The sequence below is a fragment of the Zonotrichia leucophrys genome, chromosome 27 (genome assembly GCF_028769735.1).
Source record: "Zonotrichia leucophrys gambelii isolate GWCS_2022_RI chromosome 27, RI_Zleu_2.0, whole genome shotgun sequence".
Classification (NCBI taxonomy): Eukaryota; Metazoa; Chordata; class Aves; order Passeriformes; family Passerellidae; genus Zonotrichia; species Zonotrichia leucophrys.
This window is the reverse complement of record NC_088196.1, coordinates 5,440,408-5,465,682: the sequence shown is the minus strand read 5'-3', so window position 1 is coordinate 5,465,682 and position 25,275 is coordinate 5,440,408. Positions and strand designations below refer to the sequence as shown.

The following is a 25,275-nucleotide window of genomic DNA, read 5'->3' as shown; positions in this document are numbered from 1 at the left end:
GGTCCCATGGTGTAATGGTTAGCACTCTGGACTTTGAATCCAGCGATCCGAGTTCAAATCTCGGTGGGACCTCGTGTTTCTTTTTGCCAGCCGCCGCCGCCCCGGGGCCGAGGAGGGGACAGGAAAGGACCTAATGAGGTTGAGAGGTTGCGGAGGTCGCACCGAGAGCGCCGGGGCCGCACCGGAGCTCGCCGCGCTCCATTTTGTGCGTGGGCTCCCGCGCTTCACGGCGCAGGCGCGGGAGAAAGGCGGCTGATGGCAGCCGGAGGGCACTCTCCGTTTTCCACCGCTGATTCGGTGAGCAGGACATCACTCTGGCAATCCTGTATTTCTATTGGCTGGCGTTGTGCTTCTCCCCGCCTTCTACCGGCGAGGCCCGGAGCCCTCCGGGGAGACTCGCCGTCTCTGTTTTCCAACGCTGATTGGCTGTTCGGTCTGTCACTCTCATAAACACCTATTTTTACTGGCTGAGAGGGCTCTTTGCACCGCCTCCTTCTTCCGCAATCCGTATACCTCGAGGGAGTTTTGTGCTCTCCGTTTTCCATCGCTGATTGGCTACATCTGCTGTCACTCCCCCAATATTCCATTTCTATTGGCTGTAACCTTCCTCTGTATCCCCTCCCACTTCACCGATTCCCCCAGGAGCGGGTCCGCGCCCTCCGTTCTCCACCGCTGATTGGCTAAGCGGATGTCACTCTGCCAATCCTGCGTTGCTATTGGCTGGGAGCGCACTGTGGCCCGCCTCCCCCTCAGCCGCCCGGAGCCCTCATGGCGGAGCCCTCATGGCGGGTTCGAGCCCTCACGGCGCTTTGCGGCCCCTGCGGCGCTGCCCTGAGGCGCTGTGGGGCCGGCATCGTCCCGAATCCCCTCAGAGGCGGCTTAGCCGGCTCTGACGCACGTTCCCAGCCCTTTAACATCGATTAACGGGTCAATCCCGTCCGGCCGCGGCCCGGTTATCGCCCCGGATTAGGGGCAGCTCAGGCCCCGGAGGAGCCGATTGCCTCAAGGCCAAGAATATACTATTATTTTTAATTTTTTAACCTAAATAGCCTGAATTTGTTTTGGAGCTGTGGCCAGGAGAAGAAGAAGCACCTTTGGGCTGCTTCTTAATCTCCAAATTAATTATGGAGCACCTCACATTCAGCTCTGTCATCCCCCAAAAAACCCCACCAACCAAATCCATCAAAAAATAGGATTCTACCCAAAAAAACTCCCAGCAGAACTATCAAAAACCCCACCAAAAAGCAGGATTCAGCCCCACTGTGCACCTGTGTTTTAAAGGCAAAAATAAAAAGTATTGGAGCATTAAAATACTAACGTCAGTCACAAGCTGGGTCTTGGGACTGTGAGGTTTGCAGTAAAATAAAATAAAATAAATAAAATAAAATAAAATAAAATATCCACTTTAGAGTGAAAATAAAGCCCATCAATTCTATTTTTTGGAGAGTATTTCCTGCAAGAAACAGAGGCCGTGGTGGTGCTGGCGGGTTTATTGAGCGTCTGCGAAAAAGAACAAAACCACCTCGATTTTGGGCTGTTTTGGGGATTTTTGGTGTTTTTTGGGGCTAGGGATTGCGGGGAGGGGATTCTGGCTGCAGGAGGGACCCCCTGCTTGAGGAAAATCCACATTTTTTCTGTCTTCTCCTCCAGATTTTAGGGTTTTGGGAGTGCCTTTGCCCCGTGGTGAGGCTGAGCAGGGATGCAGGGGGAGGAAAACTGCTCCAGGTGGGATCCAGAGGGATTTCCTTGGGATTTAGGGGTAGGAAAATGCTCCAGGTGGGATCCAGAGGGATTTCCTTGGGATTTAACCGGGCTGGGAGAACAGGAGGAGTGGGACAGGGCTGGAGACATCACCCCAAGGGACTCAGAAATTCAAATTATTGCTGCCTCCCTTTTGGGGTCGATGGCATTGGGGCAGTTTTGGGAGAGTTTTCCCTGAGATTAAATGGAAACAAATCCTGGGAATGGATTTTTTAAAAAAGCAAAGCAGCTCCAAACAGCAAACCTACCCTGCTGAATTCAGGAGCTGGCTGTGCCTCGGGGTTTTCCTGTCAAGCAGGGATTAAATTTACCCCCAAAACCCCAAAATGAGCAGCAGGAGCGCTCGGGGATGGCTCCGGGTGACACCACGCTGATTTTCCAGGGTTTTCCAGAGGGGGAAGCAGCACCTGGAGGAGGTGCTGGTGGCATCCCCAGCCCATCCCGAGGGAAGGGAGCTCCGGGATTTTGGGATAAAGAACAAATCCGGGCTCGGGGCTCTCTCTCCCCATCCCCCGCTCGCTCAGGCTGCTGAAAATGCAGAAGTTTCGCTTTTTTTTGCTCGTGGGAACCCAAAGCTCAGCCGCGGCGCCCCGGCGGCAGCGGGGGTGGGGTTTGGGGTATTTTTTTTTCTTGTTAAATTTCTTCTTTTTGTCCCGTTTCTTGGCGCTAGGGTCGGTTCGGTGCTGCCCGAGGTCAGAGAGGGGGAAGCGGGAGGAACCGGCGGTGCCGGTCAGCTGATGGTGCAGCCGCCCTTCTCCTTGAAGGGGTTCTTGTCCTCGGGCACGCCCTTGAGCAGCGGGTCCTCGCCCGCCATGGACTCGATGTACTCCTTGATCTCCTTGCCCGTCTTGGACACCTGCCCGGGGCAGATAATGGCAGTGCGGGGGCAACGGAACCGGGATCCCAACCGGGGGGAGCCAACCCGGGGGATCCACCCCAGGGGATCCGAACCGGTGATCTGAACCACGGATCTGAACTGGGGATCCAACCTGGGGAGCTGAACTGGGGATCCAACCCAGGGGATCTCAACTGGGGATCTGAACTGGGGGATCTGAACTGGGGATCCGAACCAGGGGGTCTGAACTGGGGATCTGAACTGGGGATCCAACCCAGGGGATCTGAACTGGGGATCTGAACTGGGGATCTGGACTGGGGGATCTGAACTGGGAGATCCAACCCAGGGGATCCAAACCGGGGGTCTGAACCGGGGGTCTGGACTGGGGGTCTGAACTGGGGGGTCTGAGCTGGGGATCCAAACTGGGGGATCTGAACCGGGGGATGCACACCGGGGATCTGAACCGGGGATCTGAACTGGGGATTTGTACTGGGGATCCAACCCAGGGGATCCGAACCGGTGATCTGAACCACGGATCTGAACTGGGGGGTCTGAACTGGGGATCCAACCTGGGGAGCTGAACTGGGGATCCGAACCGGGGGATCTGAACTGGGGATCTGGACTGGGGATCCGAACTGGGGATCTGAACTGGGGATTTGTACTGGGGATCCAACTCAGGGGATCTGAACGGGGGATCTGGACTGGAGAGCTGAACTGGGAGATCCAACCCAGGGGATCCGAACCGGGGATCTGAACCGGGGATCCGAACCGGGGATCTGAACAAGCGATCTGCATTGGAGAGATCTGCACCAGGGGATCTGAACTGGGGATCTGAACTGGGGATCTGCACCGGTTCCAGGGTGGGGGAGCGGGATGTGGAACCAGGACAGGGCATCCCTAAACCGCCCCTGGATGTGCCAGAAATCCCAAAACCACCTCTTGGGGTGTGCCAGAGCATCCCAAGACATCCCTGGGGCATCCCAAAACCAGAGCATCCCAAAACCACCCCTGGGGCTGGCACAGGTGAGTGGGACATGGAACTGGGATGGGGCATCCCTAAACCGCCCCTGGAGTGTGCCAGGTAATCCCTGGGGCATCCCAAAACCGCCCCTGGGGTGTGCCAGAGTATCCCAAATAACGCCCAGGCTATCCCAGAGCTTTGGGGGCAGCGTGGGTGCTCCTGCCTGGCTTTGGGGGCAGTGTGGGTGTTTTAGGGGCAGCGTGGGTGCTCCTGCCTGGCTTTGGGGGTGGGTTTCAGCCCCTGGGGTTCTCTCCCTCGCCCCCCAGAAGCTCAGCCCCCCAGGGATGGCCATCCTGCCCTGGCTATGGCTGCAGTGAGGCACTCACCATCTGCCTCTCGTTCTTCACCTCCTTCTTCAGCTGGTCCAGCTCCATCTTGAGCAGCTCCTTCTCGGTCATGTCCTGAGCCATGGTGCCCTGGAACTGGGGCACAGCCGGTTATTGGGATTATTGCTGAGGGCGATTGTGTCCCCCCAGTGTGCCTGGGACACTTCCCAGCCTTCCTGAGGAATTAAACACATTGCAGCTTTCCTTTCCTCCAGCTGGTTCCTTCATTGTTTGCGCTCCCCTGGAAGCTTTGGGACCGTGGAATTTGGGAAAACCCAACTCTTTTTCCCAAAAAAACCCCGTGGCAGCGTGCCCCGTGCTCCTCCCCGTGCCCACACATCCCTGGGGTCACCGCCAGCCCCGGGAGCCCCCAGACCCAGGAGGGAGCAATTCCTGATCCCCAAATGGGGCAGAGGGACTCACCTGGGGGCCGGGGGCCGCCCCTGTGTGTGCCGGGGTCGCTCAGAGCCCCATGGAGGGACGGGAGGGGACAGGAGGGGACAGACAGGACAGGACAGACAGACAGGACAGACAGGAGAGCGCAGGAGCTGCTGCTCTGCGGCTCTGGGCACCGGCAGCAGATGTCTTTGCCGCTAAGCTGATAATGGACTCAGCGGCCTAAGCCGGTCAGGTGTTGGGAATTAGCCCCAAACCCGGCCCGGCCCACAAAGCCCGGCCTGATCGGGCCGGGGGGGCAGCGGGGCTGGGGGGTCCGGCCGGGACAGACGGGGAGACCCCCGGGACTGCCCGGGGAGTGGCCGAGTCCTGCCCGAGAGGCGGGAGTGACCACGGGAGTGACCACGGGAGTGATCCCTGGAAATGACCCCTGGCGTGACCCCTGGGAATGACCCCGGCAGTGACCCCAGGAGTGACCACTGGGAGTGATCACGGGGTGATCCCTGGGAATGACCCCTGACGTGACCCCTGGGAGTGACGACTGGGGGTGACCACTGGGGGTGGCCCTAGGAATGACCACTGAGAATGACCCTGGGAGTGACCACTGAGAGTAACCCCAGGAGTGACCATGGGAGTGACCACCCAGGAGTGACCTCGGGAATGACCCTGGGAGTGACCACTGAGAGTAACCCCAGGAGTGAACTCGGGAGTGACCACTGAGAGTGACCCCTGGGAATGACCCTTGGAATGACCCTGGGAGTGACCCCTGGAATGACCCTGGGAGTGACTCCAGGAGTGACCACTGGGAGTGACCATGGAAGTGACCACAGGAGTGACCCCAGGAGTGACTGCTGGGAATGACCCCGGGAGTGACCCCTGGGAATGAGCCCAGCACTGACCCCTAGGACTGACCCCAGGAATGACCCCAGGGCTGACCCGGGGAATGACCCTGGGAATGACCCCAGGACTGACCCCGGGGGTCCCGGCGGTTCCCCCCGGTTTGTTCGGGGGTCGGTTCGGGAGCCGCCGGTGCCGCTCGGAGCGGGATCGCAGGAAATCCATCACTTCCCTCGGGACGGGCTCAGGAAGGGCCGGGCCGGGGCTGGGCCGGAGCCCGGGAGGCGCCGGGGCAGCACCTGGGGCGGGGCGGGAGCGGAGCCGGGGCCGCCGGGGCTTCCCGAGCGGGAATTTCCTGCGGGGATGGGAACGGGCCGGGCCAAGGACGCGCTGTGCCCTGACAGGGGCTCACCGGGGATCATCGGGGCTCACCGGGGATCACTGGGGCTCACCGGGGCTCACCGGTGGCACAGATGGGGGTCAGGGTGATTGTAGGGTTGGGATCCTTTTAGGTTCTGGATCCTTTCAGTGTCTGGATCCTTTTGGGATCTACATCCTTTTGGGGTCTGGATGCTTCTGGGGTCTGCATCCTTGTGGAATCGGGATCCTTTTGGGGTCAGGATCCTTCTGGGGTCAGGATCCTTTCAGGCTCTGGATCCTTTTGGGGTCAGGGTCCCTTTGGGGTTGGGATCCTTCTAGGGTCAGGATCCTTTTAGGTTCAGGATCCTTCTTGGGTCTGGATCCTTTCAGGTTCTGGATCCTTTCAGTGTCTGGATCCTTTTGGGATCTACATCCTTTTGGGGTCTGGATGCTTCTGGGGTCTGCATCCTTGTGGAATCGGGATCCTTCTGGGGTCGGGATCATTTTTGGGTCTGCATCGTTCTGGGATCTGCATCCTTCTGGAGTCTGGATCCTTTGGGGTCAGGGTCCCTTTGGGGTCGAGATCCTTCTAGGGTCGGGATCCTTTAGGGGTCTGCATAATTTTGGGGTCTGCATCCTTCTGGGTTCGGGATCCCCGTGGGCTCCTCCCGGCGCTGCCTCCCGGTTCCCGAGACTCACACCCTTCCCATCCTCCCCGCTGGTCCCCGCCTGTCCCGGGCAGGGCGGGGAGTCCCGGGGGGGAACGGGGACACCGCGGCGCCCGCGGGCCCTGCGTCAGCACCGGCAGCGCCTTCAAATCGCGCCCGGGAGGAAGTGGGGCCGGGACCGGGGCCGGGGCTGGGACGGGACCGGGGCGATGTCGGAGCTGGAGCGGCTGCGGCTGAGCGAGATCCCCGCGGGCCGGGAGCGGCTGCGGGAGCAGCACGGGAACCTGCTCAGGGTGGCCGAGTACTGCCACAGCAACTACCTGCAGGTGAGGGCCGGGCCGTGCCGGGCCGGGCTGGGCTGAACCGGGCCGGGGGCGATGCTGGAGCGGGCCCGGCTGCCCCGAGCATCCCCTGGCTCCGGTCCCGCCGCTCCCCGCTGGGTGCCCCGGCTGCTCCTGTGCCCCCCCCGGCAGCGCCCGGGGGCTTTGGGGGGCAGGGGGGGCTCTCTGGGGGGGTTGGTAACGCTGGAGAAGCCTTGGGAGGGGGCTGGGGACAGGTGGGGGTCACAGGGGCTGGGAGGTGGCACCTGTGCGTGCAGGGCAAGCGTGAAGCTGTGCTGGTGTCCTCATCCTCATCCTCACCCCATCCCCATTCTCATCCTCATCCTTCTCATCCCCATCCCCGTCCCCCTTGTCCTCCTTATCCTCATCCCCATCCCCATCCCCGTCCCCATCCCCATTCCCCTTGTCCTCCTCATCCTCCTCCTCTTCATCCTCATCCTCCTTCTCCTCATCCTCCTTGTCTTCCTCATCCCCATCCTCCTTGTCCTCCTTATCCTCCTCCTCCTCCTGCTCCCTGCCTGGCCCACCAAGTTTAGGAGATGGAATCAGGAGGAAAATGCCCATTTTGTCCCTCCCAGCCGGGCAGGGCTCCCCCGGTGAGCCCACCGGGGCCGGGCCGTGGCTCCTGCCGGCCCTGAGGCCGCTCCGCCATCGCGGGGCCCGGAGCCGGCGGGGCAGAACCGAGGGGAAATGAGCGGAGCTATTCTGGGAGCCGAGCCCCGGCAGGGCTGAGAGCAAACCCCGGCACGGTTCAGAGCCCTGGCACGGCCCCGGCACGGCTCAGCACGGCTCAGAGCAAACCCCGGCATGGTTCAGAGCAAACCCCGGCATGGTTCAGAGCAAACCCCGGCACGGTTCAGAGCCCTGGCACAGCCCCGGCACGGCTCAGCACGGCTCAGAGCAAACCCTGGCACGGCCCTGGCACGGCTCAGAGCCCCAGCACTGCCGCTGCCCCCCCGGCCGTGCCACACGCGGGCCCTGTCTCTGGCTGTCCCCTCCCCAGGGCTGTCCCGAGGCTGAGCCGGGCACTCGGTGACCCCCGGAGCCCCCGGGCCCTCATTCCCGGTGGGATCCCGGGCCCTCATTCCCAGTGCAATCCCGGGCCCTCATTCCCGGCAGGAATCCCGGGCCCTCATTCCGGGGGATTCCGGGCCCTCATTCCCGGTGCAATCCCGGGCCCTCATTCCCGGTGGGATCCCGGGCCCTCATTCCCAGTGGAATCCCGGTGGGATCCCAGGCCCTCATTCCCGGTGGGATCCCGGGCCCTCATTCCCGGTGCAATCCCGGGCCCTCATTCCCGGTGCAATCCCGGGCCCTCATTCCCGGTGGGATCCCGGGCCCTCATTCCCGGTGGGATCCCAGGCCCTCATTCCCGGTGGAATCCCGGGCCCTCATTCCCGGTGGGATCCCGGGCCCTCATTCCCGGTGGGATCCCGGGCCCTCATTCCCGGTGCAATCCCGGGCCCTCATTCCCGCACCCCCGCCGCCGGGCCCGGGGGAAGTTGAGGCATTTGGAAAGCAGAAGGAAACCCCTCGGGGGTTCGGGCGGTGATTTCTCGTCCCACGGCCCCGGGCTGTGTCCCCGCAGGCCGGCGACAAGCGGCGGGCGCTGCAGGAGACGATGGCGCTGAGCACGCAGTCCCTGGCCAGTGTCACCTACCAGGTCAGCAGCCTGGCCCGCGCCTTCCTGCGCCTCATGGACCTGCAGGCGGCCCAGCTGCGCCAGCTGGAGGCCGATGTCACCTGCGTGGCACAGGTGGGACCGAGGGCACCGGGAGGGGACGGGGACAGGGGCTGTGGGCGGCTCCGAGGGGCTGCGGAGCCCCCGAGCGCTGGGAGTGCAGAGCCAGCCCCAGGAATGGCCTCGGGGCTTTCCCTGTCACACCTGCCCGGCCCAAAGTGTCCCCAAATCTGCGAGTGGGAGCTCAGAGTGCTGGGGCCTGGCTGTCACACTGTCCCCGTGCTGGGGCCTGGCCTTGGGGACACTGCTGAGGGGTCCTGTGGGGTCCCGGAGTTTGGGGACACTGCTGCAGGGTCCTGTGGGCACCCCGAGCTTGGGGACACTGCTGAGGGGTCCTGTGGGCACCCAGGGCTTGGGGACACTGCTGAGGGGTCCTGTGGGCACCCCGAGCTTGGGGACACTGCTGAGGGGTCCTGTGGGCACCCAGGGCTTGGGGACACTGCTGAGGGGTCCTGTGGGCACTCTGAGCTTGGGGACACTGCTGAGGGGTCCTGTGGGCACTCTGAGCTTGGGGACACTGCTGAGGGGCCCTGTGGGGTCCTGGAGTTTGGGGACACTGCTGAGGGGTCCTGTGGTCACCCCGAGCTTGGGGACACTGCTGAGGGGTCCTGTGGGCACTCTGAGCTTGGGGACACTGCTTGGGGACACTGCTGAGGGGCCCTGTGGGCACCCAGAGCTTGGGGACACTGCTGAGGGGCCCTGTGGTCACTCTGAGCTTGGGGACACTGCTGAGGGGTCCTGTGGGCACAGAGAGCTTGGGGACACTGCTGAGGGGTCCTGTGGGCACCCGGAGCTTGGGGACACTGCTGAGGGGTCCTGTGGTCACCCAGAGCTTGGTGACACTGCTGAGGGGTCCTGTGGGCACCCCGAGCTTGGGGACACTGCTGAGGGGTCCTGTGGTCACCCCAAACTTGGGGACACTGCTGCAGGGCCCTGTGGGCACCCCGAGCTTGGGGACACTGCTGAGGGGTCCTGTGGTCACTCTGAGCTTGGGGACACTGCTGAGGGGTCCTCTGGGCACCCTGAGCTTGGGGACACTGCTGAGGGGTCCTGTGGTCACCCCGAGCTTGGGGACACTGCTGAGGGGCCCTGTGGCACCCGGGGGCAGGGGGGAGAGCCCAGGTGGCACTTTGGGGACAGTGTCACCTCGGCAGAGCGTGGACATCCACAAGGAGAAGGTGTCGCGGCGCGAGATCGGCGCCCTGACCGTCACCAGGAGGTGCCTGAGCTTCCAGAAGGTTCTGCCCCCGCCGGAGCCCCCCGTGCTGGAGCCCTACTACCGGAGACCCCTCAACTTCAGCGTGCTGGACGGCGTGGGCCACGGGGTCAAGGTGGGGGCCCTTGGGTGGCATCCATCGGTCCCTGGTGTCCCCTGAGGGGGGCACGGGTGGCTCTGAGCCCTCCTCCATGGAGAACTGGGGTCTGTCCGTGCCCGCTCAGCTTTGGGGGCCTCGCACCCCACAGGGGCTTTGCCAGCTCTGGAAACCCCACGGGAGGGGTTTGGGAGCCTCAGAACCCCGGAGATCCTTCCCTACCTCAGAAATCCCCCACAGGAGGGGTTTGGGAGCCCCAGAGATCCTTCCCTACCTCAGAAATCCCCCACAGGAGGGGTTTGGGAGCCCCTGAGATCCTTCCCTACCTCAGAAATCCCCACAGGAGGGGTTTGGGAGCCTCAGAACCCCAGAGATCCTTCCCTACCTTAGAAAACCCCCACAAGAGGGGTTTGGGAGCCCCACAGATCCTGCCCCACTGCAGAAATCCCCACAGGAGGGGTTTGGGAGCCCCAGAGATCCTTCCCTACCTCAGAAATCCCCCACAAGGAGGGGTTTGGGAGCCCCACAGATCCTCCCCACTGCAGAAATCCCCACAGGAGGGGTTTGGGAGCCCCAGAGATCCTTCCCCTGGGATGGATTTTGGGGTTCCAGGTGTTTCTACATCTCAGGTTGGATTTTATTGGTTCCAGGTTGGGATTTGGGGTCCCTGGGATGGATTTTTGGGGTTCCCAAATTTCAGAGTTCCAGGTTGGATTTTGGGCTTCTTGGGATGAATTTTGGGGTTCCAGGTTGGATTTTATTGGTTCCAGGTTGGGATTTTGGGGTTCCTTCCCTACCTCAGAAAACCCCCACAGGAGGGGTTTGGGAGCCCCACAGATCCTGCCCCACTGCAGAAATCCCCACAGGAGGGGTTTGGGAGCCCCAGAGCCCCGTGGAGCCTTTCCAAGCCCTGAAAGGCGCCCACAAAAGGGTTCTGGAGGCCTCCCAGCCCCACAGATCCTCCCCCAGTGCAGAAATCCCCCGCAGGAGGGTTCAGTTTCCTCTGAGCCCCACGGATCCTCCCCCACACCGGAAACCCCACGGAGGCCTCGGGGCAGGCGCTGCCGCGGTTCCCACGGTGCCGCCGCCGCCTCGGGGCCGCCCCGGTGCCTCCCGCAGCCCCCGGCGCCTCTTGCTCGGGCCCCACATGGCACCCACATGTGTCTGTGTGTCCCCATGTCTGTGTGTCCCTGTGTCCGTGTGTCCCTGTGTCCGTGTGTCCCTGTGTCCGTGTGTCCCTGTGTCCGTGTGTCCCTGTGTCTGTGTGTCCCTGTGTCCGTGTGTCCCCGTGTCCCCATGTCCGTGTGTCCGTGTGTCCCCGTGTCCGTGTGTCCCCGTGTCTGTGTGTCCCCATGTCTGTGTGTCTCCATGTCCATGTGTCCCCCTGTCCCCATGTCCGTATGTCCCCATGTCTGTGTGTCCCTGTGTCTGTGTGTCCCTGTGTCCGTGTGTCCATGTGTCTGTGTGTCCCCGTGTCCATGTGTCCGTGTGTCCCCGTGTCCCCGTGTCCGTGTGTCCCCGTGTCCGTGTGTCCCCATGTCTGTGTGTCCATGTGTCTGTCTGTCCCTGTGTCCATGTGTCCCTGTGTCCGTGTGTCCCTGTGTCCGTGTGTCCATGTGTCTGTGTGTCCCCGTGTCCATATGTCCGTGTGTCCCCGTGTCCCCATGTCCGTGTGTCCCCATGTCCGTGTGTCCCCATGTCCATGTGTCTGTCTGTCCCCATGTCCCTGTGTCCCCATGTCCGTGTGTCCCCATGTCCGTGTGTCCATGTGTCTGTCTGTCCCCGTGTCCCCGTGTCCGTGTGTCCCCATGTCCGTGTGTCCCCATGTCCGTGTGTCCCGTGTCACAGGACACCAGCACGCAGCTGTCCCGCACCGGCACCCTGGCTCGCAAAAGCACCAAATCCTCCTCGGCCCAGGCTGCGGGGACGCTGGGGTGAGACTGGGACTGCTGGGTCACCAAGGGGCGGGGGCACGTGGGTGAGGGTGGGCTCTGTTGGGGTCCCACCTCCTTCCGTCCCAACCCATTGATCCCATTGATCCCATGGATCCCATCCCATTGGTCCCATCCCATCCTATCCCATGGATTCCATTGATCCCATGGATCCCATCCCATTGATCCCAACCCATGCCATCCTGTCCCATCCCATGGAACCCATTGATCCCATTCCAACCCACTGATCCCGTGGATCTCATTGATCCCATTGATCCCAATGATTCTATCCCATCCCATCGACCCCATCCCATTGATCCTATGGAACCCATTGATCCCATTCCAACCCACTGATCCCACCCCACTGATCCCGTCCCACTGATCCCGTGGATCTCATTGATCCCATTGATCCCATTCCACTGATCCCATCCTGTTTCATTGATCCCATTGATCCCAATGATTCTATCCCATCCCATCGACCCCATCCCATTGATCCCATTGATCCCATCAATCCCATGGATCCCATTGATTCTATCCCACTGATCCCATCCCATTCCATTGATCCCATCGATCCCATCACATCAATCTCATTGATCCCATCGATCCCACTGATCCTATTGATCCCATCCCATCAATCCCATTGATCCCACTGATCCCAATATAATCCCATTGATCCCAATGATCCCATTGATCCCAATGATCCCAACCCATTGATCCCATTGATCCCACTGATCCCACTGATCCCACTGATCCCAACTCATTGATCCCCTGATCCCAACCCATTGATACCACTGATCCCATGGATCCCATTGATCCCACTGATCCCAACCCATTGGTCCCACCGATCCCATTGATCCCAATGATCCCGTTGATCCCACTGATCCCATTGATCCCAACCCATTGATCCCATGGATCCCACTGATCCCACTGATCCCAACCCATTGATCCCATTGATCCCATTGATCCCACTGATCCCAATAATCCCATTGATCCCAACCCATTGATCCCACTGATACCATTGATCCCACTGATCCCATTGATCCCAACCCATTGATCCCACTGATACCATGGATCCCACTGATCCCACAGATCCCAACCCATTGATCCCACTGATCCCATTGATCCCATCAATCCCATGGATCCCATTGATTCTATCCCACTGATCCCATTGATCCCAACCCATTGATCCCATTGATCCCATGGATCCCATTGATCCCACTGATCCCAACCTGTTGATCCCACTGACCCCACGGACCCCACTGATCCCCTCAGGAGGAGCAGCCGTGTCCCCGAGCCGGTGCAGCCGCCCGTGGTTCCCGCGGGGAAGCTCCCGAGCGGCTCCTGCGGCTCCTCCCCGCTGCCCCCCAGGTACCGGGGCGGCTCCCGCGCCCGGGGTTTGGGGGAAAAAATGGGGTTTTGGGGGAAAACAGGGTTTGGGGGGAAAACGGGGATTGGGGGGAAAAACGGGGTTTGGGGCATTTGCTGCCCTGGCAGGGCAAGGATGTCCTTTAGGGAGAGGGGGAACAGTGGGAAATGATGATGGGAAATAATGGGAAACTGTGGGAAATAATGGGAAATTATGATGGAAAATTATGGGAATGATGGGAAATAATGGGAAATTATGGGAATGATTGGAATGATGTGAAATAATGGGAAATTATGGGAAATTATGATGGGAAATTGTGGGAAATAATGGGAATTTATGGGAAATAATGGGAAATTATGATGGGAAATAATGGGAAATTATAGAAATTATGGGAATTATAGGAAATGGGGCACAGGGTGGGGAAGGGTTTGCCCAGCTGCAGATGCCACACGGTGCCACCTTGTCCTGGCACGGGTCACTGCCTGTGCTCAGGGTGGGGACACACACAGGGACCCCCACCCTGACCCTGCTCCTTCCCCACAGCTCCAGCGGGACCCTGGCACCTCCTGGGGACGGAATTCCTGCCCCGCCACCACTGCCAGGGCCACCCCCGATGGCACCGTCCCTTCCTGTGCCACCCCCGATGGCACCGTCCCCTCCTGTGCCACCCCCAATGGCACTGTCCCCACCAGGGCCACCCCCGATGGCACCGTCCCCTCCTGTGGTGCCATCCCCGATGGCACCGTCCCCTCCTGTGCCACCCCCGATGGCACCGTCCCCTCCTGTGGTGCCATCCCCGATGGCACCGTCCCCACCAGGGCCATCCCCGATGGCACCGTCCCCTCCTGTGCCACCCCCGATGGCACCGTCCCTTCCTGTGCCACCCCCAATGGCACCGTCCCCTCCTGTGCCACCCCCGATGGCACCGTCCCTTCCTGTGGTGCCACCCCCAATGGCACCGTCCCTTCCTGTGCCACTCCCGATGGCACTGTCCCCTCCTGTGCCACCCCCGATGGCACCGTCCCTTCCTGTGCCCCCCAATGGCACCGTCCCTTTCTGTGCCACCCCCAATGGCACCGTACCCTCCTGTGGGGCCACCCCCAATGGCACTGTCCCCACCAGGGCCACCCCCGATGGCACCGTCCCCTCCTGTGGTGCCACTCCCGCCTGGCACTGCCATCCCCCCTCCGCCGCCCCTCCCTGGGCACCTGCTGCCCACTCCCCCTGCCCACCTGGCCGTGCCCCCGCCGGAGCTCCCGCCCCCAGGTGAGTGCCCGGGGGGTGACAGGGGCACGGGGGGCAGCATGTGCCCCATCCCTGTCCCTCCTGATCCCCTCGCCCCTTTTGGGGTTTGGCAGCCCCCGATGACCTCGAGCTGCCGCCGCCGCCCCCGGCTGAGCCGGACTTTGGGGACCTGGCCCTGCCACCGCCCCCGGACGCAGAGGAGCCCCCGTGGGCCCCGCAGAGCTTCCTGTAGGAGGTACAGGGGTCCCGAACCCCTGGGGAGGGGCACAGGGGGTCCCAAATCCCTGTAGGAGGTACAGGGGTCCCGAACCCCTGGGGAGGGGCACAGGGGGTCCCAAACCCCTGTAGGAGGTACAGGGGTCCCGAACCCCTGGGGAGGGGTACAGGGGGTCCCAAAACCCTTACAGAGGGTCCCAAACCCCCTGGGTCCCCTGGCCCAGCCCCTGCCATGCCCAGTGGTGCCACAGCCGCTCCTGTCCCCTGTGCCCTGAGGTGGCTCCATGTCCCTGTCCCCAGATGTGGCTCCATGTCCCTGTCCCCTGTCCCCCATAGGTGGCTCCGTGTCCGTGTCCCCATCCCGCAGTGGTGTCCCTGCTCCCTGACCCGCGGCAGGAGGACACCGAGGACACCGAGCTGGGAACGCGGCAGGGAGGGAGCTGATCCTGGGGGCAGCTCTGGATCCCTGTGCTGGATCCCAACTCTGGATCCCAGCTCTGGATCCCAACCCTGCATCCCAGCCCTGGATCCCAGCTCTGGATCCCAGTCCTGGATCCCAACCCTGGATCCCAGTCCTGGATCCCAACCCAGAACAGGACCCTGGGCACAGAGCAGAGCTCGCTGTCCCCGTGGGCTCCAGGGATGCTCCAGCCCCAAAACCCCACCCCTGTCCATCCCCTGTCCATCCCCTGTCCATCCCCTGTCCATCCTCTGTCCATCCCCTGTCCATCCCCTGTCCATCCCCTGTCCCACCCTGCTGCTCCAGGGATGCTCCAGCTCCAAAATTCCACCCCTGTCCATCCCCTGTCCATGCCCTGTCCATCCCCTGTCCATCCCCTGTCCATCCCCTGTCCATCCCCTGTCCATCCCCTGTCCATGCCCTGTCCATCCCCTGTCCATCCCCTGTCCATCCCCTGTCCATCCCCTGTCCATCCCCTGTCCATCCCCTGTCCATCCTCTGTCCATCCCCAACCCTACCTTGCTGCTCCAGGGGTGCTCCAGCTCCAAAACCCCATCCCAGAGTGTCCCCTGTCCATCCCCTCTCCATCCCCTGTCCATCCCCTGTCCATCCCCTGTCCATCCCCTGTCCATCCCCTGTCCATCCCCTGTCCATCCCCTGCCCACCCTGCCGCTCCAGCGCCATCCCCCAATCTCCAGGGCCCGAGGATCAGGATCCAGAGCAGGATCCAGAGCAGGAGCCCCCTCGGTGCAGCTCAGAGCTGTGTCCCGGCCAGGCTCCTGTCTGTCTGTCTGTCTGTCTGTCTGTCCGTCCGCAATACAGAGCTCTGTCCGTCTCACACACATTTGTGTCTTTAATTCCATGGCTTTGAGTTCCGCACAGTCCGAGGGAGGAGGAACAAACTCGGGGCTGCTTTGGTCGATTCCTGCCGGGTTCGGGGGAGCCGGGGCCGCCCTCGGGGGCCGGTAAGGCTGCGGATAAACCCGGGATAAACCCGGGATAGATCCAGGAGGAGCCAACCCCTGGAGGTGGCCCTGCAGAGTGCAATTAGAAGGGGGAATTAATTAATTAACACTGCGGTGGAGGGAGGGGAGGTTTGGCCTCTGGGGACCCAGAAGTGACCCCGGGGGGATTGGGGCACCTCGGGGGTGCCCAGGTCAGGGGGATTGACCCTCCCTGGGGCAGGAGGGGCCCCGCAGGATCCGGGAGTTCCCAGGTGGAATTCCCAATGGATCGGGAGCCCAGCGAGCAGGGATTTCCCATGCAGAATTCCCAGTGGGATCAGGGATTTCCCAGATGGAATTCCCAATGGGATCAGGGATTTCCCATGTGGAATTCCCAGTGGGATCAGGGATTTCCCGGGTGGAATTCCCAGTGGGATCAGGAGCCCAGGGAGCAGGGATTTCCCATCCAGAATTCCCAGTGGGATCAGGGATTTCCCAAATGGAATTCCCAATGGGATCGGGAGCCCAGGGAGCAGGGATTTCCCATGCAGAATTCCCAGTGGGATCAGGGATTTCCCAGCCAGAATTCCCAATGGATCGGGAGCCCAGCGAGCAGGGATTTCCCATGCAGAATTCCCAGTGGGATCAGGGATTTCCCAGCCAGAATTCCCAATGGGATCAGGAGCCCAGTGAGCAGGGATTTCCCATGCAGAATTCCCAGTGGGATCAGGGATTTCCCATGTGGAATTCCCAATGGGATCAGGAGCAGGAGAGGAGCCCATCGAGCAGGGATTTCCAGAATTCCCAGTGGGATCAGGGATTTCCCAGCCAGAATTCCCAATGGGATCAGGGATTTCCCAGGTGGAATTCCCAGTGGGATCAGGGATTTCCCAGCCAGAATTCCCAATGGGATCAGGAGCCCAGCAAGCAGGGATTTCCCAACCAGAATTCCCAGTGGGATCAGGGATTTCCCAGATGGAATTCCCAGTGGGATCAGGGATTTCCCAGCCAGAATTCCCATTGGGATCAGGGATTTCCCATCCAGAATTCCCAATGGAATCAGGAACCCAGCGAGCAGGGATTTCCCAGATGGAATTCCCAGTGGGATCAGGAGCAGGAGAGGAGCCCAGCGCGCAGGGATTTCCCATTCCCAATGGAATCAGGAGCCCAGGGAGCAGGGATTTCCCATGCAGAATTCCCAGTGGGATCAGGGATTTCCCATGTGGAATTCCCAATGGGATCGGGAGCCCAGGGATCAGGGATTTCCCATCCAGAATTCCCAGTGGGATCAGGGATTTCCCAGCCAGAATTCCCAATGGATCGGGAGCCCAGCGAGCAGGGATTTCCCATCCAGAATTCCCAATGGGATCAGGAGCCCAGGGAGCAGGGATTTCCCATCCAGAATTCCCAGTGGGATCAGGGATTTCCCAGGTGGAATTCCCAGTGGGATCAGGGATTTCCCAGATGGAATTCCCAGTGGGATCAGAGCCCAGGGCCAGGGGAGGATGGCAGGAGCGAGGACGTGCCCAGCCCGCGGGGATCCCGGCTGCTGAAATTTAGGAATTCTTTTGAGGTCAAAAGGGGGAGGAAGCAAAACTGCACCAGAAACCCCCCTCAGGTGGGCAAAGGGCGCAGGGGCCGGGCAGGGCCAGGGCTGGCAGAAAGTGCTTCACTGGGCGGGAATAGGGCTGGGAAAGGAGGGAGAACATCCCGGGAATGGGGCTGGGCCCGGAGCTGGGAACGGAGCCGGGAAAGGCAGAGGAACATCCTGGGAATGGGGCTGGGCCCGGAGCTGGGAACGGAGCCGGGAAAGGCAGAGGAACATCCCGGGAACGGGGCCGGGAAAAGTGGGAGAACATCCCGGGAACGGAGCCAGGCCTGGAGCCGGGAGCGGGGCCGGGAAAGGCAGAGGAACATCCCGGGAATGGAGCCAGGAAAGGCAGAGGAACATCCCAGGAACGGAGCTGGGAAAGGTGGGAGAACATCCCGGGAAAGGCAGGAGAACATCCCAGGAGCGGGGCCAGGCCCGGAGCTGGGAACAGAGCTGGGAAGGGCAGGAGAACATCCCGGGAATGGAGCCGGGAAAGGCGGGAGAACATCCCGGGAAAGGCAGAAGAACATCCCAGGAATGGAGCCAGGAAAGGCAGAGGAACATCCCGGGAATGGAGCCGGGAAAGGCAGAGGAACATCCCAGAACGGAGCCGTGCCCGGAGCCGCCTCCCTCGCTCAGCACTTCTTGCGCAGCAGCTCCTGCAGGTACCGCGCCACCTCCACCGCCGACTCCCAGGGCACCACGGCGGCCCGGAACGCGCCCGGCTGCTTCTCCTGGCTCTCCTGGATCAGCCTGTGCATGGGGTAGCCCTTCCTGGGGAACGCCACGTCCGCCGCCGTCAGCGTCCCGGCCGGGCAGAAGTCGTTGGCGCCGTCGCCCACGTAGAGCACGCGCTGGAACTCGACGTCCTCGCGCGCCCGCTCGGCCAGGTACTCGGCCAGGATCTTGGCCTTGCACATGTTGGCCGGGCAGCGCAGGCACTTGTGGCTGTGGTAGGGCCCCAGCGTGAGCACGCCGCGCCGGTCCAGGCTGGCCGGGTTGCTGAACACCTTGCGGAAGAGCGAGCGGGCGCCGGCCGCGCGCAGCTTGGCCTCGATGCCGAAGGTGTTGGCGTCGGAGATGAGCACCATCTCCAAGAGCTCCTGGTGCTTGGAGAGCAGCTGGAAGAGCTCGGCCATGCCCGGCGCCAGCGGGATGCGCTCGTAGGCGGCGCGCAGCTCGGCCGGGCGCACGCCCTGCTCGCCCAGGAAGGCCAGCACGCGCCGCATGTGCTCGTTGTAGCCGCCGGCCGCCGGGCTGTGCCGCAGCCGCTCCGGCAGCGCCCGGCCCCGCACCACCGAGTCGTCGCTGTTCTCGTCCACGATGGTCTCGTCAAAGTCAAACACCAGCAGGAAACGCGGCGGCGCCCGCGGGCCGGCCATGCCCACGCCCTGCGCGGGACGGACAGACGGACAGAACGCGGCGTTACTGGGGCGTGGGATGGACAGACAGACACCGGTGTTACTGAGGGGTGGGATGGACAGACAGACAGGACAGCGGTGTTACTGGGGCGTGCGATGGACAGACAGACAGACAGACAGCGGTGTTATTGGGGGGTGGGATGGACAGACAGACAGACAGACAGCGGTGTTATTGGGGGTGGGATGGACAGACAGACAGACACCGGTGTTACTGGGGGGTGGGATGGACAGACAGACAGACAGACAGCGGTGTTATTCAGGGGTGGGATGGACAGACAGACAGACAGACAGCGGTGTTATTGGGGGGGTGGGATGACGACGACAGACAGACAGCAGGTGTTATTGGGGGTGGGATGGACAGACAGACAGACAGACAGACAGCAGTGTTATTCGGGGTGGGATGGACAGACAGACAGACAGACAGACAGCAGTGTTATTCAGGGGTGGGATGGACAGACAGACGGACAGAACCGGTGTTATGGGGGTGGGATGAAGACAACGGATGTTATTGGGGTGTGGGATGGACAGACAGACGACACGGTGTTACTGGGTGGGGATGTGTGGACAGACAGACAGACAGACAGCGGTGTTATTGGGGTGTGGGATGGACAGACAGACAGACAGACACTGGTGTTACTGGGGGGTGGGATGGACACTGGTGTCATTGGGGTGTGGGATGGACAGACAGACAAACAGACAGACACCGGTGTTACTGGGGGGTGGGATGGACAGACAGAAAGACAGCAGTGTTATTCGGGGGTGGGATGGACAGAACCTGGTGTTATTAGGGGATGGGACAGACCCCATTGTCATTGGGGCGTGGGATGGACAGACAGACAGCGGTGTCAGTGGGGTGTGGGATGGACAGACCCCACTGTCATTGGGCTGTAGGACACACAGACTCTGCTGTCATTGGGACGCGGGACAGACAGACAGACCCCACTCTTACTGGGACAGACCCTGCTGTTATTGGGGTACAGGACAGACGGACGCTGGGGTTTGTTGTCACCGTCCGTTCCCGTCGCTGCCAGGCAGGACAAACCCCGCCGGCCCCGGGCCGGGCCGGGTTAATCCCGTGCCAGGCCGGCCCCAAAGCCTCATCCTGCCCAGAACGGGATCGGGATCGGCCCGGGGCTAATCCGGGCCCGAGGGCACCGCGGTCACTGTGCCGGGAGGGGACAGCGCGCCCGGATCAGCGATTTCCGGCCGGGGAAAAGCTCCGGGATCAGCCGGGGCGGGCTCGGACCGGGGACACACGGGCGGGGACAGGGGGGACACCTGGGGGGGACACCTGGAGGGGACAGCACAGCCCGGCCCTCCTGAGCCACCTCTGGGACAGCTGGGACAGAGGGACAGGAGGGACAGAGGGACAGAGGGACAGAGGGACAGAGGGACAGCCCTGTCCTCCTGAGCCACCTCTGGGACAGGGGGGGACACCGGGGACAGCTGGGACAGAGGGACAGGAGGGACAGAGGGACAGAGGGACAGAGGGACAGCACAGCCCGGCCCTCCTGTGCCACCTCTGGGACAGGGGGGGACACCGGGGACAGCTCGGACAGAGGGACAGAGGGACAGGAGGGACAGAGGGACAGCCCGGTCCTCCTGAGCCACCTCTGGGACAGGGGGGGACACCGGGGACAGCTGGGACAGAGGGACAGGAGGGACAGAGGGACAGAGGGACAGAGGGACAGGAGGGACAGAGGGACAGCCCTGCCCGCTCCTGAGCCACCTCTGGGACAGCGGTGACAGCCTGAGGGGTCCAGGGGGCACTTTGGGGACCATTCCTCCCCCAGAGGGCGGAACAAGCCGGGCAATGTTCCCGTTCCCAAGGGGTGCCCGGGGTGGATTTTGGGGTGTCCAGCAGGGCTGGGCCATCCTGGGGATCCCATTCATTCCATGAACCCCAAACCATGAGCCCTTCCCGGCCGCTCCGGGGTGGAATTCCGGAATTGTGGAACTCGGGGAGCCCCCGAGGTGGCAGCGGTGGCCTGGGCACGGTGGCACTGACCTTAAACAGGCATGGCAGCCCCACGGCCTGGCAGCACCTCCTCATGCTGGCACCATCCCGGGCCCAGGGCTGCGGGAAAGAGGGAATGCCGTCAATCCCGGGCAATTCCCGAGCCCCGGAGCTTCTGCCCAGGCTGGGGGAACGAGGGGAGAATAAAACCACGAGGGAACGGCGGGGAAATAAAAACGGGAAGAGAAAAACAGTGAAAAAGGAAAAGGAAGAAAGGAAGGAAGGAAAGGAAAGGAAAGGAAAGGAAAGGAAGAAAGGAAAGGAAAGGAAAGGAAAGGAAAGGAAAGGAAAGGAAGAAGGAAAGAAAGGGAAAGGGAAAGGGAAAGGAAGGAAAGGGAAGGAAGGGAAGAAGGGAAAGGGAAAGGGAAAGGGAAGAAGGGAAAGGGAAAGGGAAAAGGAGAAAGGGAAAGGGAAAGGGAAAGGGAAAGGGAAAGGAAAGGGAAAGGAAAGGGAAAGGAAAAGGAAAGGAAAAAGGAAAGGGAAAAGGAAAGGAAAAAGGAAAGGAAAAAGGAAAGGAAAGGGGAAAAAGGAAAAGGGCCCTGCTCCACCCCCCCACCCCGATTTTCTCCCAGGGTAATTCCTAAACGCAGAAATTCTCCGGGAATGAAACCAAAGCGGAATTCTGCCGACCCCTGGTGGTCCCCGGCGAGGGAACCCTCCCCAAAATTCACTTTGCGGCTGGAAATGGGGGAATTGCCGGGCCGGGAGGATCGCGGGGCTCTGTGGAAGGTGATTTGTGGGCATTGCGCTGGATCCCTGCCCGCTCCCGGCTATTTTGGGCACAAACTCCATCCGTGACTCGGCTGGAACAGAAACCCTGCGGCACCTGGCACAGGGAAACGGAGCCCGGGGTGGAACCCGGGCTGGAAATTGTGGAAAAATCCCTTTTTTGTGAGGCCTTGGAGCCGCACGCTGCGTGTTTATTTGCTAAAAAAAGCCCATCAGAACTGCAGGGTTTATTTACAGACAGGATCTGGAGCCAAAAAACGCCACAGCCTGGGCTGGGAGCGGCTTCCAAAGGGAAAAAAAAAATGGGATTGAACAGGAAAGAGGAACTGGAATTTTGGTCACTGCTTGGTCACTGCCAGCAGCGAGGAAATAACTGGGGATGAAGGCTCAGGGAGGGTCTGTGGGGCTGGGAGGGAGGGGGGGACAGAGCCCTGGGGACATTGGGGACGTTGGGGTGGGCACGGGGAGTGAAAGTGCCCCAAAAAAACCTCTGGGCCCGAGAAATTGGGGGTTGTGGGGTGGGAAAAGTTCCAGGGGCAGGAGCTGGGAGCATCCCCAGATGCGGCTGCAGGAGCTGCTCCCCAAAAACGGCCCCAAAACAGCCCCAAACCTGCCCCAAAACAGCCCCAAACCTGTCCCAAAATCAGCCCCAAACCTGTCCCAAAAACAGCCCCAAACCTGTCCCAAAAACAGCCCCAAACCTGTCCCAAAATCAGCCCCAAACCTGTCCCAAAAACAGCCCCAAACCTGTCCCAAACCCACCCCCAAAACAGCCCCAAACCTGTCCCAAAAACCAGCCCCAAACCTGTCCCAAAACCGCCCCAAAACCAGCCCCAAACCTGTCCCAAACCTGCCCCAAAAACGGCTCCAAACCCGCCCCAAAACTGTCCCAAAACCACCCCCAAACCTGCCCCAAAAACCGGCCCCAAACCTGTCCCAAAACATGCCCCAAAACCCAGTCCCAAAACAGCCCAAACCTGTCCCAAAACCGCCCAAAACCGCCCCAAACCAGCCCAAACCTGTCCAAAACAGCCCCAAACCTGTCCCAAAACAGCCAAACCTGCCAAACCACCAAACCGCCCAAAACAGCCCCAAACCTGTCCAAAACCAGCCCAAACCTGTCCCAAAAACAGCCCCAAATCTGTCCCAAATCAGCCCAAACCTGTCCCAAAACCAATGCCCCAAAACGCCCAAACCGCCCCAAAACTGTCCCAAACTCACCCCAAACCCGGCCCCAAACCTGTCCCAAACCCGCGATAAATGGGATCAAAACAGGCCCCAGAACCGGAGCCAGGATTGTCTGGGGACTGAGTTCCCGTGGGTTATTTCGGGATTTAAATCCTCTGAGGGCTGGGGGGACTCCGGGCATCCCAAAAAACCCCAAAATCCTCGGGATTTGGGCAAAGAAATCCCACCCCAACAATGCAGAGCTCAACCAGAGGTCTGCAATTCCCAATGGGGCAGAAGGAAGGGAAATCCCGGTGGGAGAAAATCCCGAATTTCGGTGCGGGATTGGGGAGAGGGAAAGGAAATCCCGGCGGGAGAAAAATCCCAGATTTTGGTGCGGGATTGGGGAGAGGGAAAGGAAATCCCGGTGGGAGAAAATCCCGAATTTCGGTGCGGGATTGGGGAGAGGGAAAGGAAATCCCGGTGGGAGAAAATCCCGAATTTTGGTGCGGGATTGGGGAGAAGAAAAGGAAATCCCGGCGGGAGAAAAACCCAGATTTTGGTGCGGGATTGGGCAAAGGAAAGGGAATCCCGCTAGGAGAAAATCCCGAATTTCGGTGCGGGATGGGGGTGAAGAAAAGGAAATCCCGGCGGGAGAAAATCCCAGATTTTGGTGCGGGATGGGGCAGAAGGAAGGGAAATCCCGGTGGGAGAAAATCCCGAATTTCGGTGCGGGATTGGGGAGAGGAAGAAAATCCGGTGGAGAAATCCCAGATTTGGTGCGGAATGGGCAGAAGAAGGAAATCCCGGTGGGAGAAAATCCCGAATTTCGGTGCGGGATGGGGGTGAAGAAAAGGAAATCCCGGCGGAAGAAAATCCCAGATTTTGGTGCAGGATGAAGCAAAGGGAAGTGAAATCCCGGCGGGAAAAAATCCCGAATTTCGGTGCGGGATGGGGGAGCCGCGAGCGCCTTCCCGTAAATAAAAGGGGCTCCCCTGGGAAGCGAAGCAGCCGCGTTTTCCCCCAAAAAAAGCGGAGCCGGAGGGACGGGAAACAAACGGGAAAACGGGAAAATGGCTCAGGGATCGAGGTTTCACCTCCCCGAGCTCGGGCTGCGGGAGGGAAAGCGCCGGGAAATGCCGGGATCGTTTCCCGGTGCCGTTCGTGCCCCGGTTTCGGGGTTTTGGGGATTTCTGTGCCCGGAACCGAGCGAGGAGGGGCCGGAGCCGCCCGCGCCCTCCCGGTGCCCCGAAACCGGCACCGAAACCGGAGAGGAGCGGGACCGGGGAGCCGGGACCGGGAATTGCCGGCCCTGGAAGCGCCGGTACCGGGAGCGTTCCCGGAGCCGGGAAGTGCCGGGATACCGGAGAATTCCGCCCCCGGCGCTCTCTGCCCGTGCCCGGTCCGGAGGTTTTTAACCCCAAATTTTGGTGCGCGGAACGTTCGGGTTTTTACCGAACTCCGACCCAACTCCTGCCCTGGAGCGAGCTCCAGCTCCGGGGCGGAATTCCCGGGAAACCGAGCGGGGAGAGAACCGGGACCGGGACACGATCCCGCCGCCGCTGGAATTAAACCCGAAAGAGCAGGAAATGCGGGAATTAACGGGAATTAACGGGAATTCCCGGTAAGGAGCGCTCGGAGCGGGTCCCGCCAGCCCCGGGTTCCCCCCGAATTCCCGGGCTCGGGCTCGGGCGGAGCGCTCCGGGTCACCTCGGGTAACGGGGCTGCTCCGGCTTTCCCGGGTTTGTTTTTCCTGCCGGGAATTGCGGCGTTACCGCAGCCCCGGTTCGGCCCCGAACGCGGCGGTTCGGGGGATCCAGCCCCGGTCCCGGATCCCGCCGGGGATCCCCCGGTGCCACCGGGCTGGCAGCGGCTCCGGTACCGGCACGGCCCCTCCCCGAGCTCCGCGGCTCCTCCCGGTACCGGCGGGGCTGAATCGCGGCCGCTCCGTGCCCCGGTGGCACCTCCCGGTACCGGCAGCAGCCGCAGCGGTACCGGCAGGGTCCAACCGGGTGGGGACCGCCCCGGTACCGGCACCATCAGCCCCAGTCACGGCAGGGTCCAACCGAAACCGGACCCCCCTGTACCGGCAGGAGCCGCCCCGGTACCGGCAGGTCCAACGTTACCGGCACCCCCCGGTACCGGCACCATCCTCTCGGCTCCCGCAGGATCCCGCCGGGTGGGGACCCCCGGTACCGGCACCATCCGATCCCGGCAGGGTCCAGCCGGGGGGACACCCGCCGGTACCGGCAGCAGCCGTTGCGGATCCGGCATCTCCCGGTACCGCCGCGGTGCCGCCTCTCGCTCCTTACCGGGTCGGAACCTGCCGGGAGCGCCCGGCCCGCCCCGGTGCCGGAGAGTGCGGGGGCAGCGCGGGGGCAGCCCGGGCTCGGGGCCGCTCCGGGGCCGCTCCGGGGCCGGTTCGGGGCCGGTTCGGGGCCGGTGCCGCCGCCGGCGCTGCCGCGAGCGCGGCCCCTTTAAAGCGACGCCACCGGGGCCGCGCGGAGCCGCTGCAGTGCGCCGACGTCATCGCCCGCGCGGCCAATGGCGGCGCAGCTTCCCCGCCGCGGAGGGGCGGGGCCAGCTCAG

At 62.0% G+C, this 25,275-nt stretch overlaps 3 protein-coding genes and 1 non-coding gene across 5 annotated transcripts; 2 read left to right on the top strand and 2 right to left on the bottom strand.

The window, feature by feature from the left end:
* TRNAQ-UUG (transfer RNA glutamine (anticodon UUG)) lies at positions 1–72 on the top strand. The gene has a single exon. It is a non-coding gene; the product is annotated as a tRNA-Gln (tRNA).
* Positions 73–1,499: 1,427 nt separating this feature from the next.
* GNGT2 (G protein subunit gamma transducin 2) lies at positions 1,500–4,593 on the bottom strand. Its single transcript, XM_064733683.1, has 3 exons — positions 4,367–4,593; positions 3,944–4,039; positions 1,500–2,617 (listed from the first exon to the last, which is right to left on the bottom strand). The coding sequence occupies exons 2-3, from the start codon at positions 4,025–4,027 to the stop codon at positions 2,492–2,494; spliced, it is 210 nt and encodes a 69-aa protein (XP_064589753.1). The 5' UTR covers positions 4,028–4,039; positions 4,367–4,593; the 3' UTR covers positions 1,500–2,491.
* A 1,809-nt stretch (positions 4,594–6,402) lies between these two features.
* ABI3 (ABI family member 3) lies at positions 6,403–15,643 on the top strand. The gene is made up of 9 exons (XM_064733849.1): positions 6,403–6,530; positions 8,134–8,301; positions 9,441–9,617; positions 11,448–11,533; positions 12,803–12,898; positions 13,440–13,538; positions 14,059–14,162; positions 14,255–14,376; positions 14,694–15,643. Exons 1-8 carry the CDS (start codon positions 6,414–6,416, stop codon positions 14,371–14,373), a joined length of 966 nt encoding a protein of 321 aa, XP_064589919.1. The 5' UTR covers positions 6,403–6,413; the 3' UTR covers positions 14,374–14,376; positions 14,694–15,643.
* A 2,196-nt stretch (positions 15,644–17,839) lies between these two features.
* On the bottom strand, positions 17,840–25,147 carry PHOSPHO1 (phosphoethanolamine/phosphocholine phosphatase 1). Of its 2 annotated transcripts, XM_064733848.1 has the most exons (4): positions 24,999–25,147; positions 20,782–20,850; positions 17,939–18,743; positions 17,840–17,870 (listed from the first exon to the last, which is right to left on the bottom strand). In XM_064733848.1, exons 2-3 carry the CDS (start codon positions 20,824–20,826, stop codon positions 17,988–17,990), a joined length of 801 nt encoding a protein of 266 aa, XP_064589918.1. In that variant the 5' UTR covers positions 20,827–20,850; positions 24,999–25,147; the 3' UTR covers positions 17,840–17,870; positions 17,939–17,987. The 2 variants fall into 2 exon arrangements, with proteins under 2 accessions (XP_064589918.1, XP_064589917.1); XM_064733847.1 differs by having other exon boundaries at positions 17,862–18,743.
* Positions 25,148–25,275: the final 128 nt, after the last annotated feature.

Excerpts from the sequence above, each read along its gene's own strand:
- GNGT2 (XM_064733683.1), bottom strand. The coding sequence starts at position 4,027 with ATGGCTCAGGACATGACCGAGAAGGAGCTGCTCAAGATGGAGCTGGAC. Across the intron at positions 2,618-3,943 it reads TGAAGAACGAGAGGCAGATG|GTGTCCAAGACGGGCAAGGA; the intron begins GTGAGTGCCTCA and ends TGCCCCGGGCAG.
- ABI3 (XM_064733849.1), top strand. The coding sequence starts at position 6,414 with ATGTCGGAGCTGGAGCGGCTGCGGCTGAGCGAGATCCCCGCGGGCCGG. Across the intron at positions 11,534-12,802 it reads CAGGCTGCGGGGACGCTGGG|GAGGAGCAGCCGTGTCCCCG; the intron begins GTGAGACTGGGA and ends TGATCCCCTCAG. Across the intron at positions 12,899-13,439 it reads TCCTCCCCGCTGCCCCCCAG|CTCCAGCGGGACCCTGGCAC; the intron begins GTACCGGGGCGG and ends CCTTCCCCACAG.
- PHOSPHO1 (XM_064733848.1), bottom strand. The coding sequence starts at position 20,826 with ATGAGGAGGTGCTGCCAGGCCGTGGGGCTGCCATGCCTGTTTAAG. Across the intron at positions 18,744-20,781 it reads GGCTGCCATGCCTGTTTAAG|GGCGTGGGCATGGCCGGCCC; the intron begins GTCAGTGCCACC and ends CGTCCCGCGCAG.